Genomic DNA, 15,235 nt, shown 5'->3' on the forward strand with positions numbered 1-15,235 from the left:
CCTTGAACTTCATCTTAATCTGTCAGCTATTTTGGGGCTACTTTACATCCTTAAAATACATTTGAGTGAATTCCCCACCTGCACTTTCCTTCAAAAGAATGACAGATCTTCTTGCTTCTCAATTTAACATTTTTTTTTTTACTGTCTCCTTTTCCTTCTACCTGTCGTGATTTAACGAAGTAGGCAACTAAGCACAACACAGCCACTTGCTCATTTTCTCCTTTAGCAATTTCTGCAACTTGTCCTACAGGACTATGTGCAGCAGCCTGGAGTTTTGGCCAAGAGGCTTTAACTGTGCTTGGCTTGATGGCAGTGCATGTTTTGCATTGATGGATAACCTGTGCAGTAGTGTCCATGGTCAAGTCCACCCCGATCAGAGCTCATCTTTCTATATACAAGTTAACCCTCTCTCAGCCAAAGCTGTGACACTACCTTTCTGCTAGGACAGCTGTGGCCATTCTGAGGCCTCTTCTTCCTTTGCTTTTTTCTCCCTGAGGATCTCTCCTAAGAATCTACCATCCTTATGCTTCTGGATAGTAAGTCCTGTCTTAATTCCCTACCTGTTCTTCATCTACCTAAATCCGTATCTTCTCTTATCTCTCATTCTCTTGCTGTTAGATCCAAATAATACTCTTCAGCTTGCATTGGAAGGTCTCAGCACTGCATCTGTGAGGAGTGTATCAACACTGTCCTGTCTGTTCAAATCTAAGGCAAGTTCTCACTCTTTGCAGTTGTGCTGTCTTGTTTCTAAGTGCTACATGTCCTCTGAAATTTCTCTACACTTTTTTCCCTGAGATTCTTCAGACAGATCCAGAAAAGTAGATCACCACTGTCTTTTGTCTGTGCTTTCCTACCACTGTATTTCTGCCATGTCTTTTAAGTGGAAATTAATCAATTTATAAACTACTAAACCCAGAGATTTTGTTTGCTTTGCCTTTTCTGTGAGCTTTGCCTCTTCTTGGCAAAGGTACCAGGATGGGCCAAGTAACAAACAAGCTACAAGAGGTCACAGAATATTTCAGAAAGGAGAGAGTGTAGGTAGTGGTATGGCCTGTATGATAACAAGCACCTGATTTTAAAAACATCACAATGAATATTTACCTGAAATTGCCATTACTCAGATTCTCAGGTTCTTGGCTACTAGCACAAATTGGACTTGTGCTAACTTTCTGTAAATCCTTTGGGTTTATTTGATGTAATAACTACTTGTATTCTCAAAAATCAGCGTTAAAATCCTTCCTTTACCTGCATTCTCACTTGGTTTGACCCAGAGAGATTTAAGACCTGTAAGATTTTTCTATTCAACGTTGTTGACAGTATAACGTAGCACTCATTTGGCTGAATTTATGCCATGTAACTATTTTGAATATTCAGATCTGCTGTTGACTTCAGCACGATTGTGTGGTAGCTTGGGGTCTCAATCTGAACCGGAATTTTGTAGTGGGGAGAAAGTTGTACTAAAGCCTGTTGATCAGGCCTGCATCTTGTGGGGCTTTTGCATCCTTTTCAGAGACCACAAGCACACTGAACTGTTGGCTTCTTTTTCTAGATGGTTGCTCAGCTAAAGGATCACCTCATGAGACATCTACAGTATGTAGGAAAAAAGAAGATTGACCAAATAGTTCTGGATTATGTTGCAAACCTGGTTAGTTCCATTTCATAGTCACTGTTGTGAGCAAGCGTGTATTACTGGGGATGAAGGGAGGGCTGGGTATGTGCTGCCTGTACCTTGTGTATTTTTGGTGGGAGGAAGTTCTTGTTTAAGCTGTTGAATCATATTTTTCTGCTTAATGTCCATATTGATAAAGTGAACAATACTTATATAATATTAAAGAGAGTTGTACTGGGCACTCAGAATAGTGAAGAAACAGTTTTGTTCACAGCTTGTAGAAATAGATTTAAAATCTGGACTCATCCTGAAAGTTGAAAGAAAAGCCTTTGGTTCCTGTGGAATACGTTGCTGCGTGCTTTGAATAATGCAAGTGCCATCGGGGGCATAGGAACAAAGAAAAACAATTTAAGTCCAGTATGACATGAGAGTAAATCATTGCTCCTACATGTTGACTGTAGGCTTTTTGTGAGTGTAACAGAAGATGGATTTCTGCCTGAATCCATATGACGTACAGTGAATTCTTTCCAATTTCTTAATTTTCTGTCTTTGACCTTAAACATTAAAAAGACCGTTGACAAAAACAGGTGTAATAATTTCTATCAGTCTCGACATCAAATCCTTTAAATGCAGAATCCATAAGAGCTCACATAGCAGCTAGTAAGTCATGTTCTTTTTCTTGTCACCAGATTCAGTAGAACTTGATCCGTGCAGCTCTTGGGTTCCAGAAACTCCCCGCAGTGCTATTTCCTAGATACAGAAATCTCAGGAAGCTTTCCTGAGGCTACCAGTGTCTGCATCTTTTCTCAAGTCTCTTGCAAATCAGTTGTGCTGTTGATGTTAAAGTGTTCTGTGAGCCACTGCAACTTCTGCTGGGCTTCCTGACTTCATATTCAGGCCTCTTTCTATAGCTTGACAGCTTGTTTCACTGTTAATCACCAGACTATTTCTGTATCTGTATAGGAAGAGAAGAAAAACTAGTGGCTGACTTAAGTAGAAACAGTACAGAGTGAACCAAAGCTTCATGGCTGCTAACAGTACTGATAGAAGCAGAACTGGAGTGTTTGTTTTGCTTTCATATATTTCCTAGTTATCATTTGTTCATTCCTAATGTAAACTAAGATTAAAAAAAAAACCTACTAGGACACCTCCACAGCCTTGATCTGCAAAACAAAATTATTGTAGACTGAATTTTGCAGTCAAAACAAATCTCAGCCCTTCTCACCCCACCATGAGTAAAACTTCAGGATTAATACAGTTTTTTCTTTTAAACTTCACTAAAAGCAAGAATTCTCTCAACTCCATTTTCAGATTTATTCTTGGAAAAGCTGCTATAAAGAAAGATCATATGTCTCTAAAAATTACTTCAGCTCTTTGCCTGGCACATGTTGCTAGGTGCTGTTTGGAAATCTTTAGAAACCAGTTTATTGTTAGACTTGGGTTTCCCCTCATCCACAGTTAGAAACTCTCACATCCTAAACTGTTCTGTATCCCAAATGTTTGGAAGTTCTTCAGAGAAATTGTTTTGATTCTTCCAACAGTTTTCTGTAGCATCAGCAATGTGTGGCTGAGCTAAAGAAGCTAATGAAACAGAAAGAGGCTTGAAAAATATTTTGCTCGTCTAGTTGTTTTCCCAAAACATTGTGATGTTTTATTACATTGAGGAGCAATGGAGTAACAGAGAATAGGGTGTTGTGGGACGTAGTTATTGTACAAATCACTTGAGGTTTTATGTTAGAGCAGCCAAGCCATGGGAGAAGTAACAGTTTATCTGAAGACAGCGTGGTTGGCTGCTATCAGAGAGCTGTGCATAGCAGTATGCAGAGAAGTACTGAGAGGTAGTGTTAATGAAGTAGTAAATCTGGGAGGTAGTGTTAATCTCAGTGCTAATTCCCTTCGTACAGAGCCTGAAAATACCTGGTTACCTTTTCACATGCCACCTGGCCTCTAGTGTGTATACGTCCATATTCTGTCCTACCTCCCACTCCCCTATGGGCTCTTTGTCTTAGAAAATCTGCATCTGTTTTTCTCTTACTCTTCTCATTTCAATAGTAGGGGAAAGGGAGAAATAACAGCAGCAGCTTGCCATTTGCTGCCCCAGCAGCGAGTGGAAGAGGAGGCAGAGTGAAAGGGCAGCTTGTTGGCACAGAGAGAAGACACATCAGAGTAAACTGTTGAAATTTCTCTGAAAGTCACTGTGGTGGCTGCACCTTTTGGTAGATAACTAGCCACAGACATCAGATGTGCTTTCTTCTGCAGAGGAATAGAAGAAAGACACCACTTGGATTTGAGTTTTCTCTGGATTTGCGTTTTCTCTGAAGAAGGGTGACTGGAAACTGCAGAACTTACTCTGTTTTCTCCTTTGCTCCTGATGCTTTTCTTTGGTTGCTTCCATGTCTCTTCTTTAGAACCAGCCATAGGAGTTGAGGTCTTCTGTTTCCAAATGACTTCAGTGAAACTTCAGTTTACTCAGCAACTTTGCCTGAAAACGTACATTTCGAGGCAGCAAAGTCCTTTATAAATGGCAGCTTAGGCCCTGTCTCACTGTTGATCGTGTTTTTCTTGCTAGTTTTGATTGCTCCAAGGAAAATGGATTCTGGTCCTCACTAAATTTCTTAGTTGTTTAGGATCCTTAAGCATGCAAGCCTCAAAGAGAAAGGCCCAACAAGGGCAAGGTTGGCTTATGACATCCAATTTAGGACAGAGCTGGGAAAGCCTCTGAGTCCTCTACATCAGGAGCAGAAGCACTCAAACAGTTGAGGTTGGATGCTGAAAGCTGTTTGGGAGATTAAACACATCCCTGTGTTTTCTGTGATGTCCGTTGTGGCTGATCCAAGTGAGCTGTGCTGTTGCTGTCATGTTATAAGCATGCTGGTATGTACGTACGCTGTAATAGCTAAGCTGATGATGACTTAAGAAGTTGCTTTCTTAGATACTCTGCAAAAGACACGTGGTTGATGTATTCTTAAGCAAAGAATACTGATTCTGGAGTATCATCCCTGTTAATACAATTTTGTTACATGAATAATAAGAGGTGATTATGGGGTTTAAAAAGCTTCCCCTCACCTTGACACTGATCTTCAACTCCAGCTGTAACTCCCCATGCAGAGGCTGTAAAGTGCACTCTGCTGGCCAGAGATGAAAGTCATTTGGCAGCAGGTGTGGTTCTTGTGACCCTTCTCTGAAAACTGGAAATCACTCGTTCCCTGCAAAATGAGTGGAGAAAAACTGCCCTTCTGCAGGGACACGAAATGGGAGCTTTCCGGGGCATCCAGAAGTAAGAGCATGGGATTTTTTAGGTGGTTACTCTGAGTCAAGCAGCTGCCTCAGCATCTTCTCTGCAAGGCTGGATGAAGTTGTGAAGGGTGGAGGGAAAAGGTGCAGAGAGTTTTCTGGCCAGCCCTGTGGGGGAGAGCACTCAGCAGTGTTAGTGGCCAGTGTTCCAGGTCTGACCCTTCCATAGGAACTTGTCTTGTGTGTCTGCTTTACCCTCTTGGTCAGAGCTGGGACAAGTTAGAGGTTAGGGAGGGTGGGGTCTGTGGGGATTAAAAAGAGTGGGAAAAAGGATTCCTGGACTCTGGCCTCCCTGGGGAGAGAGGGCTTATTTCTTCTTGTGACACCTGTCTTGCAAAGCAGGGATCAGGCTTGCTTCCTGAGAGTTTCCTGGGATTGATTAGTTAGGACACTTTGAGGCCCAGAGATAAAAGGCAGAGAGGAAGTGTCTCAGTTCTGTAGCTGAGATATGGAAGTGGTTGCACATGACAGCAGTAAGGCGCTGGCTCGAGGAAGTTATTTCAACCTTTTCATGCATGGTTTCTCTCTTTCAGCTGCAAAAGCTTTGAAAGCCCAAGTGAGAACAGGGTTTGTGGCTTTCGTATGCTGATGGTGTTGTGGAGGACAGCCTGGGAGCAAAAGGAAGCAACAACGTGGGCCAAGAGATTATTTTAGTTCACTGTAGACAAGAAGAAAACTCAGTAGAGGCAGGGAGGCATTTGCTTGTCTCATCTTTCCTCCTTTTCAGGGCTAGATTTATGATTGCTCCTGTAGACTTTTTTATTTTTTCTTATTTTTTTTGGCAAACCAAATATTGCACTGTCTTCAGCAAGATCCAATTTTGTCTGGGCCCTGGGGACCTTTCCTTGCCAAATGCTCAGTCACTTGGACGCACAGTTTTGCTTTTAGGGCAAACAGATTTTTGAGAAATTTATGCAAGAGTGTGAGATCAGTTATCACTGAGAAGCACGATGTGTCGGGGTGCTGTGTGTCTTGCATAATGCTTGGATGAGCTGGGAGCACTTTAAACTTCTGGAATATGGCGATCCAGTTACGGTTCAAATTTTAATCACTTAACCATTTTAAGCTCCCAGGAACAACAACAACAAAAAAAGGTAAATGCTGAAATTTTAGTGGGAGGAGTGTGTTATAAATAAATGCTAAGGATCTCCTCTACGCAGACTCCTAGAAATGTTCAACCTTTTTTTTTTTTTTTTTTAGCTGAATCTGGTGCATCGAATAATGAAAGAAGTTTGGAAGAGATACCAGCTTCATTCCTGCATCTTCTGCTTGTGAGCAAGTCGTTTCTTAAAAGTTTTCAGCCTGCCTTTTAAAACATGGGCATAATAATTTTGGTCTTCAGCAGTACTTGCCTGAGCAGTCAGTCATACTGACATTCACAGTAAGCACTCTCACTGATTCTTTTAATGATCCTCTTGGTCTTATCAAAGTCAACATGAATATGAATCGTGCAGGCAGTTTTATGGCTGGAGCTCAAAGCTGCTGAATTCACAGAGCTCTCCTGCTGGGGAGTGTGCGTTGAGCATGTATGAAGGCCAGGTCACTTACACCAGCACTCAAAATATTTCACCTGCTGCTGTTGATACCAGGTACTGCTGAGAGACTTGCAAATGTTCAGTAACTGGAGAAGGAGAAAGGGGGCATCACAGAGCCTTTGTGATTGACCATATTACCAGGAGAGTGGGGGGATTTCAGGTTCCTAACGCGTTGCTATTTTGTTAAACAGTGATGAGAGAGGAAGTGCAGCAGAGTTTGCCGTGTTCCACATCATGAGTCGAATTCTAGAAGCCACAAATGGCATGTGCATGCCTTTACCTCCTGGTAAGTCTTGTGTTTTACTGTTTTAATCCCTGTGTGAAGCAAGCCGTGCTATGAATTCCTCCCAGGAGAGCTCTAGCTGCCTGTGTGCCAGCTTTGCTTTGACAGTATTTAAATCTGTTCAAGACAGTTACACATAGTTTGGTCCAAGTGAAATGAAACAAAACTGGTTAGTTACTACAAACAGAGACAAAACATCAGAGGTGTACTTCTCCATTTTCAGCTTCCAGTGGAGCGCTTGGGCACAGCCCTACCTCAGAACTAAGATTTAGACTTTTTTCACGATTATTTTTTTTTTTTTAGGTGAACTGGACTTAAGTGTCAAGAGCTACAAGGGAAAATCCTATCTGGGAGCAAAACCAGGGTGTTTTTTCTTATGTTGCTCTGCTATTTTTCAACTTTATCCTGAAAGGCTTGTCCCCAGCCTTGCTGGAAGAGTTGATCTTGACAGTAGACATCAGTTTCCTTGAGCTCTTCCTGATCACTTTGTCTTTTCAAAGCACTGGTTTGTTTTTTTAGGGGAAGGCTTGTTAACACTGAACGTTTAGATTTTCTGTGGCTGAATTTGCCAAGGCAGACAGGGAATTTACAGCCACACTCTAGATTTAGACTGGATTTTAATCCTTTTAAGGATTAAAAGGATTAATCCTTCTAATGGCTCTTACAGAACGATTGAGCTTGCTGTCATGTTGTTAGCTGTAAGACCAAGGCCTAGCAGAATGGCAGAAGCTGATGGGAGGGTGTTCTGAATGTGATCAGAAAAAAATACCCTCCTGTCTGTTTCTGCTTTGTTCATCTGTTTGAACCTTCTTCTAGTTTGTATCTTCTGATCTGTCTTCAATCTGTGAAGCTGGTTTTGGTGTGGTTTTGGTGTACCTCAAACTTCAACTGTGTAGGGGCAAATGCTGCCATGTGATGGTGTCCTGCGGTGCAAGACCATCATCTGGCTGATGCTCAGTGGGGAACTCGAGTCTTAATGCAGCCTGTGGGAATGTGTGGGTGGCAGCCACATACAGAGCGTGGTGAGGCCTCAGATTTTGATTAACCGGGAGGAAAGGAGATAAAAGACAAATTAGTGGCATGATTTGGATATAAGCCAACAGCTTGGAGATATTTAATGCATGAAATGGCTGTTGTCAGGCCCCTCAGATTTCTTCCTCCTGGCAGGGTTGTTGTTGAGAGGGCTTAGAGGATGCCTACGTGACTTTTGATAAACTGATTTCCTCACTAGCTCAAAGTGGTTAGAAGTTAGGGGAGTGCTGGCTTTAGCTAGAGTAACGCTAGTCACTAATACAAAGTGTTGAAAAAGAAAAGTTCCCAACGAGCTTACCTCTCTCATAGGTTTTCACACTCTGCACTTGGGGCTTGGCGTTCGATGTCTCCCTCTTCACACTCTCTTACACTATATCGACAACGGAGTTCTGCATTTGACAGAAACGTGTGTCAGGAAACTGCTGAAAGGTACGGTGAGTTTCTCTTGGGGGGTGATGTCCTTGCAGGCTTTCAGACTCAGACACGGGACGTACTGCCCAGGGGATTCAGCTCTTCTGCCAGTGTGCTGTTACAGTCGGGGTATAGCTGAGGGTGTTGCTCAGCTGAGAGGAGAAAATTTGGGCTCATACTATATCATACGATGTGACTGAGCATTATTGAAGCAGACAAAATATCTTCAGGGAGAATTTGAGCTTGCCATTTTTCCACTTGGGGATTTTTAGAAAAGTGAATGCTAATGATCACATGGGAATTGGGGGGCAGGAGGGAAGGTCTGTGATTATCCTTGGAAGTGTACACTTGCATGTAAGGATGTTAGTTTGCTCACTGGTGTCGCCTTTTGTTTTAATTAAGTTTGGGACAAGGCAATCTTGGTACTGGAATTAACAAATAGGTAGAAACTCTGTGCTGGGAAGGAAAAATTCAAAATAAGCAAACAAAAACCTACCTGACCCAGCTTCCCAGCATTTTTAGTAGATCATGAGTTTGTGTACTCCGAATGTGATGTATTCTAAATATCATTATGCACCTAAAGACAGGAGTTAAAACCAGTTCTGTCTGAACCTGTGTAGTTGTGAGGAATCGATCCTGTGCTGTTTGGGCCTTTTCCTCTCAGCAGGAACTGAGCAGCCTGTTTCCACAGAGGGGACACTGGGGATCATTGAGGTCTGAGGCTTAGGAATGAAATGGGGAGTGGGACAAATTAGCAGTTGTAGGCACGGTTAATATTACACACACATTAGTCAACTTGTCTAGGTAAGAAGGAAGGAAGAGAGAACTGTAGCGTGTTTCCTGAGCTACAGGAGCGCTGCAATATGAATCTCCAGCAGTAATGCATTTCATCACAGCTGCAGCCATGTTCTCTTGTAATGTACTGCTTGCTTCTCCTGTGTTAAGAGAAAGGACACAGTGTTTGTATTAGTCTGTGCCTGGTTTTTATAAGTTAATATTAAAAATGTGGGCAGATCTACGTAGTCAAAATGTGTTTGAATTACTGTACAAATTATTACCAAAAATGGTGAAATTATATACAAATATACAGAAAAACATTTCTATAATCTGTATAAATGTAAATAACTCTCCTACTAACCCTTGGGTAAAACTAAAATTTTCATTTTGTTACGGAGATACCTCTTGAGAATGTCTTCAGTGGAAATCAGAAGTTTTAGTTGTGTGTTTACCACCAAAGGGATTGGCTTTCTTTTTCCTTTTGCTTGTAGATCTGGATGACACGGAGAAGAATGAAAAGCTGAAGTTCAGTATTGTGACGAGGCTTCCTGAGGTACCTTTGGATGTTATTTCTTGGAATTTGGGAGTGCTACAAAATTCCTCCCTGTGCATAGGATCAAGCCAATAGAAGAGTTAGCTGCCATTCAAGCAGGGCGTAGAAATAACCCAAACCTCCAAAGTTTCTCCATTTGCTGCTCATAACTTGTAGGGTACCCTGATAACTTAAATCATAAATCTGTCTGTAGTGTTTTGCAGTGACCCTGCAAGAATCAAATTGACGAGATGGGAGCTGTTCTGCTGAGTACTCGTCTGCATAAAGCAATAAGAGTTTTATGTTAATAAGAGTTTTTAATAAGAGTTTAAAGGATTTCTGGATTTTTTATTTTTATTTTTTAGTATCCACAAATGTTTTCTCACTTGTGACCTCTTCGTCTGTATTTGGTTTATTCATTTTATCAAATATGTTTAAAAGCTGGAACAGTAAAGGCTGTAAAATCTGATCCCACCACAACCCTGCAGTGATGTAACTACAAGATTTCCCCCTCGGTGAAATCCCTCAGCCTCGCTCATGCAGCACGTGACTTGCTAGGCACATGCTGCAACTTGCTGTCGGTGCTTCTTTGAAGGTTTCACGAGAAGAGAAGATTGCCTCTCTCTTTTCCCTTTTTGCTGTTAGCGCACAGCACTGTGGAGGAAGTGCAACATCTGTGAGCAGAGAAAAACCAGGGATCCCCCTCTGGGAGTGCCCTTCTGTAGAACAGGCTTTTCTCAACATAAGCTGCTCATTGTTTGTTCATTATGGACTCGTACGTACGGTCCAAATGGCCAGAAGTGCTGCTTCAGTTTTCCCCTAACAAGGGCTTCTTTATTTGGCAGCAGTTTTGAGAAGGGGTAGGGAAGGAGGACTCCACAACATGTGCTTTGTCCTCTCTCTTGTTTTGGGCCCGGGTTAGCGAGTTGAGGTCATGTGGGGCCTCTGAGCTGTCAGCCCCAGGCCTGGTGGGTGGGGAACACCATTGAACCAAGCTGAGTGCTGTAGGGAACATGTACTGCCAGCTACACACAGTAGGCTCAGTGCCTTATTGTGTCTATTTAGAGCTTTGGGAAAAAATGCAGAGAATAGATTGTTTGCCCAAAAGGACACTTTGGGGTGACTTGGACTATTTTGAGTTCAGGTTACGTTCACTAGATGACTTCAGAAGCAAGTATTTAAGCAACATTGAAACCCTTCAGAATTTCCTAAATGAACTCTTTCAGTGGTCTGTGTTTCATTACATTGAAAGTGGGAGAGAAATGGATCTAGACTGGGAGAACAGCGGGCACAGCCAATTTCACAGCGTTCCTATTTGCTTGCTTTTTGCTTAGGATCGGAAACTTTGGGACACTTTGAGCACCTTTTGGCTTTGGGAATGTGAATCAATTCTACCATTTCCCGGGACAGTGTCCTAAATAATAGGATGTAAAATCTCTTCCTAGTGTCTCCTTGTTGGCATTCTGCTTTTGTAGGCTTCCTTCCACTGAGCCTGAGAGAAGCCCTGTTCTGACCAGAGCATTAATAAACGGGGCGTCTTTGCTATTCTTTGGGAGAAGAATGAATCTAAACCAGAATCAGTGTAAGGCATAAATGGTCATTTTAAGCCTCCATTGATGCTTAAGTACACGTGCAAAGTTGGGCAGAGTTGATGGGGCAGAATGGTTGACTGAAACTTGCTGAGTAGCTGGGATTTGATTTTTATTTTTATTTTTTTTCCCATGTTCTGGGAGCGTGTTGTAAGCTCTTAGCTACTGGCTCTGAAAGGGTGGCTCTGTGGGTAAACACAATGACATCTTACCTTCTGTCATCAGTGTATAAAAGCAAATTTGTCTGTATTAAAGCCTGGATTTTTTTGATATTTTTTTCTCCTTTTTTCCCTCTTAAGTTTCCACAGTAATGTTTTATGTTCTCAATTTTTGGTTTTTGCTTACTAGGCTCTTGGTCAAAAGGTCCGTCAGTTCTGGAATCATCCAATAAATGCGAATTTCATTGCACGGAAATATGTGAAGCTTCTGCTTGAGAAGCTAGGGAGTAGGCAGGTAAGAGCACATAAGCCCCGTTTTCTTTTCTTTATCTTTTTGCTCTGATAGTGTTGAGATTCCTGACCTTGCTGTCAACCATACCACACTGAAGGTAATGCTGAAACTTGGTACTGTGCAACTGTGTGAACTAATCTGAATTGTTTTCCCTTACAGTGTAGCAGGCCTATCTCCGAGAGACTCCCGGTCCCTGTAGAGTTTTTGCCACTTAACTACCTGACTAACATGCTGGCAGAGATAGAGAATCAAGGTAACTTGAATTCTGTACTTTGGAAGACCAGTAAGTGTTACTTTTTGCTCACGCTCAGCTATATCTTGACAATAACAGATATAGCTGGGTTGTAAAGCTCCAGTGCTGTCTGGACATGTAGGTTTGGGTTTCTTTCTGCTGATGGGAATTGTCAGAGCACTTGATCACTGCGCATCTTCTCATCCAAATCCTCTATGTGTTGAATTCAGTTGGCAAGCTGGCGCACAGAGTGGTAGGAGGTGTTACTCTGTGCCCGAATGGGGAGAAGGGCTCGTGCGTTATGTACGCAGTGTGGTGGCTAAAGCACTGCTGCTCAGCCAGTAAGCAGGGGCAGCCGCAGTCAGATCTTCCACCTCAGGGGAGAGTGCTCAGATCACTTGGGTGGGAGGTGCTCTGAAGTAACAGGCATCTCAGAGCAGTACCTTTTGGTGACATAAGATTCAGATTGGTTAGGGCACTTGCTTCATACAAGGAAACCTAAGCATCCAGAGACTTTGAATTCCACTGAAAAAGCAAGTTGCAGAAAGGAAGCATTATGCTGTGTAGTGTGATTGGCCGTGCCTTTACCAGAAAACAAATTAAAGTCAAGATAAGGACCCAAGTGCTAAAATAGAATTGCGTGTGTATGGACGTCATCCCGTTTAGGAAGGAAAAAAGAGCTAAACCATGTAGATGCATATGAGAATGTGCCCTGATCTATTTTATGTACTACATTGGACTACAAACATTGCCAGTGTGCCTAAATCTTGTTTTGGATCTTCAGTGTAGAATTTATATGGAAATCTGTAGCAGCCTCCAGTGAAGGTCCAGCTTTCCTCTATATGGGGTATTGTGTACTTGTATCCCACTAACAGGAAAGTTTCTGCCATGGGTGAGCATCCAGGCAACTGCACTGAAAACTGCTGGTGTTTTGTGTAAACAAAACCATAGTTCCACCTAACCCTTGCATTTGGTTATTGTAGGCCAAGATGTTTAATAGACTGTGGGACTTAGTGTACAGGAACACAGTTCTACAAATGCTAACTTGCTTATTGTGTTCTTCTAGGTGTGCATCCGTATGAAAAACAAGATCATGTTAATGTAAGGTTTGTGGAAGAAGCAGCACTGAAACACACTATGATGCTTTTGGGCCTCAAATATTCCTGAAGTAGCTTTCAACCGCACGTTAACTGTGGGACTTATAGAAGTTTTTCACACGGAAGTGTGCAACCCATTGTTTGTTCTTTTTTTTTTTTTTTTTTTTTTTTTAATTTAAAAGTCATGTTTGCCAAATAATCTGCAGGTTTGGGTAGCCAGCATTACTGACAGAACCTACTCAAAGTAGCATTTGGTCCAATGTATTAAGGCTGAAATTACTGACTTCTAGAGAAATCCTAGAGAAATGCACCTGACACAAACCCAGGTTTTCCAGTACATCTGTGGTTTTCAGTCTGAAGCCCTCAAATAAGGGGACCTAGTGGGTATCAGAACATGATGTAGAAATTGGAGTTAAAATAGTTGACAGTAATAAGAAAGACAATGCTGAAAAAGGTAATCCAGTTGTATAGTAAGAAGTTGACCACTCTTTCTCATTCAGATTAATAAGAGCGTTTCCTGGTGTGGTTTTGTAAAATAGGTAAGGATAACAAATGAGAAATGAGTTTTTGTATATAAGGCATCCATAATGGTGTATTTGTTCCTTGTGGTGGTGAGGTTGGGCTTCTGCCTCTGGAATTGGATTCTAAAATACTTGTTTTTTTATAATTAGGACAAAACGTAATCTCCTTAAAATGTGTGTGATGGGGTTTGTTGGTTTTTTAAGATACGTATAATATATTGAATGCAGTACAGGGCAAGAAAAAAATTCGTCGGAAACTTGCCTTCACAGCAGCTTGGACAGAGTTCTGTGTAATTCTTTCCTTCTAACTTTTGGTGTTACAGTTCAAACCTCAGCTTCAGAAAGACCTGATGGAGGTTTTCTCCTCTTCTTCAAATTTTTTTATACGTAACTGACCCAGGTTTGGGTTGTCTTTTTTTGTTATTGTTTTGTTTTACTTTTGAACTATGACATTAATTTCAAGTAGTAATAGTGGTTTGGTATGCAGGGAAAATCTTCAATTCCCACATGTGGGATTTCTGCAGTCTGCGTTGGATTGAAAAATAACTGGATCACAGTTTCAGACTGTTGAACTAGTGAAATGCATTGACAATTCAATAGATTTTCGAGGTTTTCACTACATCCTCTGATAGATACTCTGGGCAGTTTCCACTTCACTATTCCTTACCAGTTGAATGAAAAGATCCAGTTCTCAGAAGGGTTCAGTACACACTTGTGTCTCAGCAAGTTTATGGTCATTCCCTTGTTGCCATTACTGGAGAAATGTTACAGCTTTCTCAGTAACTGCATGGAGGGAAGGAATATTTTTATCAAAACAATTATTTTTTTCTGGCAATCCCAGACTGCAGAAAGCTCTGATGGTGTGTTTGTGTAAGATGTGGGGGCTTTGTTCGTGTGATATTAATAACCAGGGAAGACTTTCTAGGCTTTTTTAATGAAATGTACTATAAGAAATACTCAGATGCAATAAAATTTCACCTGGAAAATAAAGTATTGTGATAATTGGTTCTTTTTCTTAACATTTTAAAATACTGCACTGCATTTGGCATACCAGGCTCCTCCTAGCCATAAGGAAGGAACTTGTATCCCTGACTGTCTAGCCATGCTTCTGGCACTAAGTACTACTTTGCAGTATGGAATTTGGCTAAACACTAAGGGACATTCCTTCAATGTAGTGTAAATGCTGTTGATTTGTGAGATTCAACCATTGGTAATGGCCTCTCCTGCTCCGGATGCTGTCTTTTCAGATTTCAATTGGCTTTACAATTGGTTTTCTGAAGTGTCTCATATTTGAACCAGGTTCACTTGGCTTGAAAGGAGCCAGGGCACCATAGGGCCGTGGCAATGGGAGGCTGTATTCATCGTTTGGGATGTAGGCAGTTGGGCGCTGTTCTGCTGTTGTGTGGACACAGCCAGGCACTGCTGCTTGTTCCTCTTCTGCAGCCTGCTGGAAAAAAAAAACACATTTTGTTCACATGGTGCTTACGTGCTTTAAAAATGCCATCAGTACTCTTCTGAGCTCAAATACAGAATGCCCAACAGGGAAATACTAGTCTAATCCTTAGCAAACAGGTGAGTATTAGTTGTTTGTTGAAAAGAAGCATGATTTATTGACCGTGTAGATGGGAGCTTGTCCTTTTAATAAATATTGTATAGTCTGAACATGTTGTGCCTTTATTATTAAGAAGATGAGTTAAATGAACATATAAAAAAAAATGTAGAAAGATGCAGAAATTGCAAATATGCAAAATATGCAAAAATGCAGATGTAGAAATATGTAGAATATGTAGAAGTATCTCAGGAACAAGATAGTAGTTCTGATGCTTCAGAACCTAGGCTGTATTTATGCTGACAGCAGCTGTTCCTGTAAGTG

The 15,235-nt window shown here is 41.5% G+C and overlaps 2 protein-coding genes across 3 annotated transcripts in view; one reads left to right on the forward strand and one right to left on the reverse strand.

The window, feature by feature from the left end:
* GSAP (gamma-secretase activating protein) overlaps positions 1 to 12,996 on the forward strand; it is a 46,440-nt gene extending 33,444 nt beyond the window's left edge. For both annotated transcript variants that reach the window (XM_032189078.1, XM_032189086.1), the window contains exons 24-31: positions 1,550 to 1,645; positions 6,104 to 6,174; positions 6,630 to 6,724; positions 8,063 to 8,182; positions 9,433 to 9,494; positions 11,411 to 11,515; positions 11,672 to 11,765; positions 12,811 to 12,996. In XM_032189078.1, coding sequence (XP_032044969.1) covers positions 1,550 to 1,645; positions 6,104 to 6,174; positions 6,630 to 6,724; positions 8,063 to 8,182; positions 9,433 to 9,494; positions 11,411 to 11,515; positions 11,672 to 11,765; positions 12,811 to 12,911 — 744 coding nt within the window. In that variant the 3' untranslated portion in view covers positions 12,912 to 12,996. The remainder of the gene's footprint in view (positions 1 to 1,549; positions 1,646 to 6,103; positions 6,175 to 6,629; positions 6,725 to 8,062; positions 8,183 to 9,432; positions 9,495 to 11,410; positions 11,516 to 11,671; positions 11,766 to 12,810) is intronic.
* A 1,609-nt stretch (positions 12,997 to 14,605) lies between these two features.
* Positions 14,606 to 15,235, reverse strand: part of CCDC146 (coiled-coil domain containing 146) — a 77,260-nt gene continuing 76,630 nt past the window's right edge. The window contains 1 exon segment of the mRNA XM_032199841.1: positions 14,606 to 14,809. Coding sequence (XP_032055732.1) covers positions 14,606 to 14,809 — 204 coding nt within the window.

This window comes from Aythya fuligula, chromosome 1 (assembly GCF_009819795.1).
Source record: "Aythya fuligula isolate bAytFul2 chromosome 1, bAytFul2.pri, whole genome shotgun sequence".
Lineage (NCBI taxonomy): Eukaryota > Metazoa > Chordata > Aves > Anseriformes > Anatidae > Aythya > Aythya fuligula.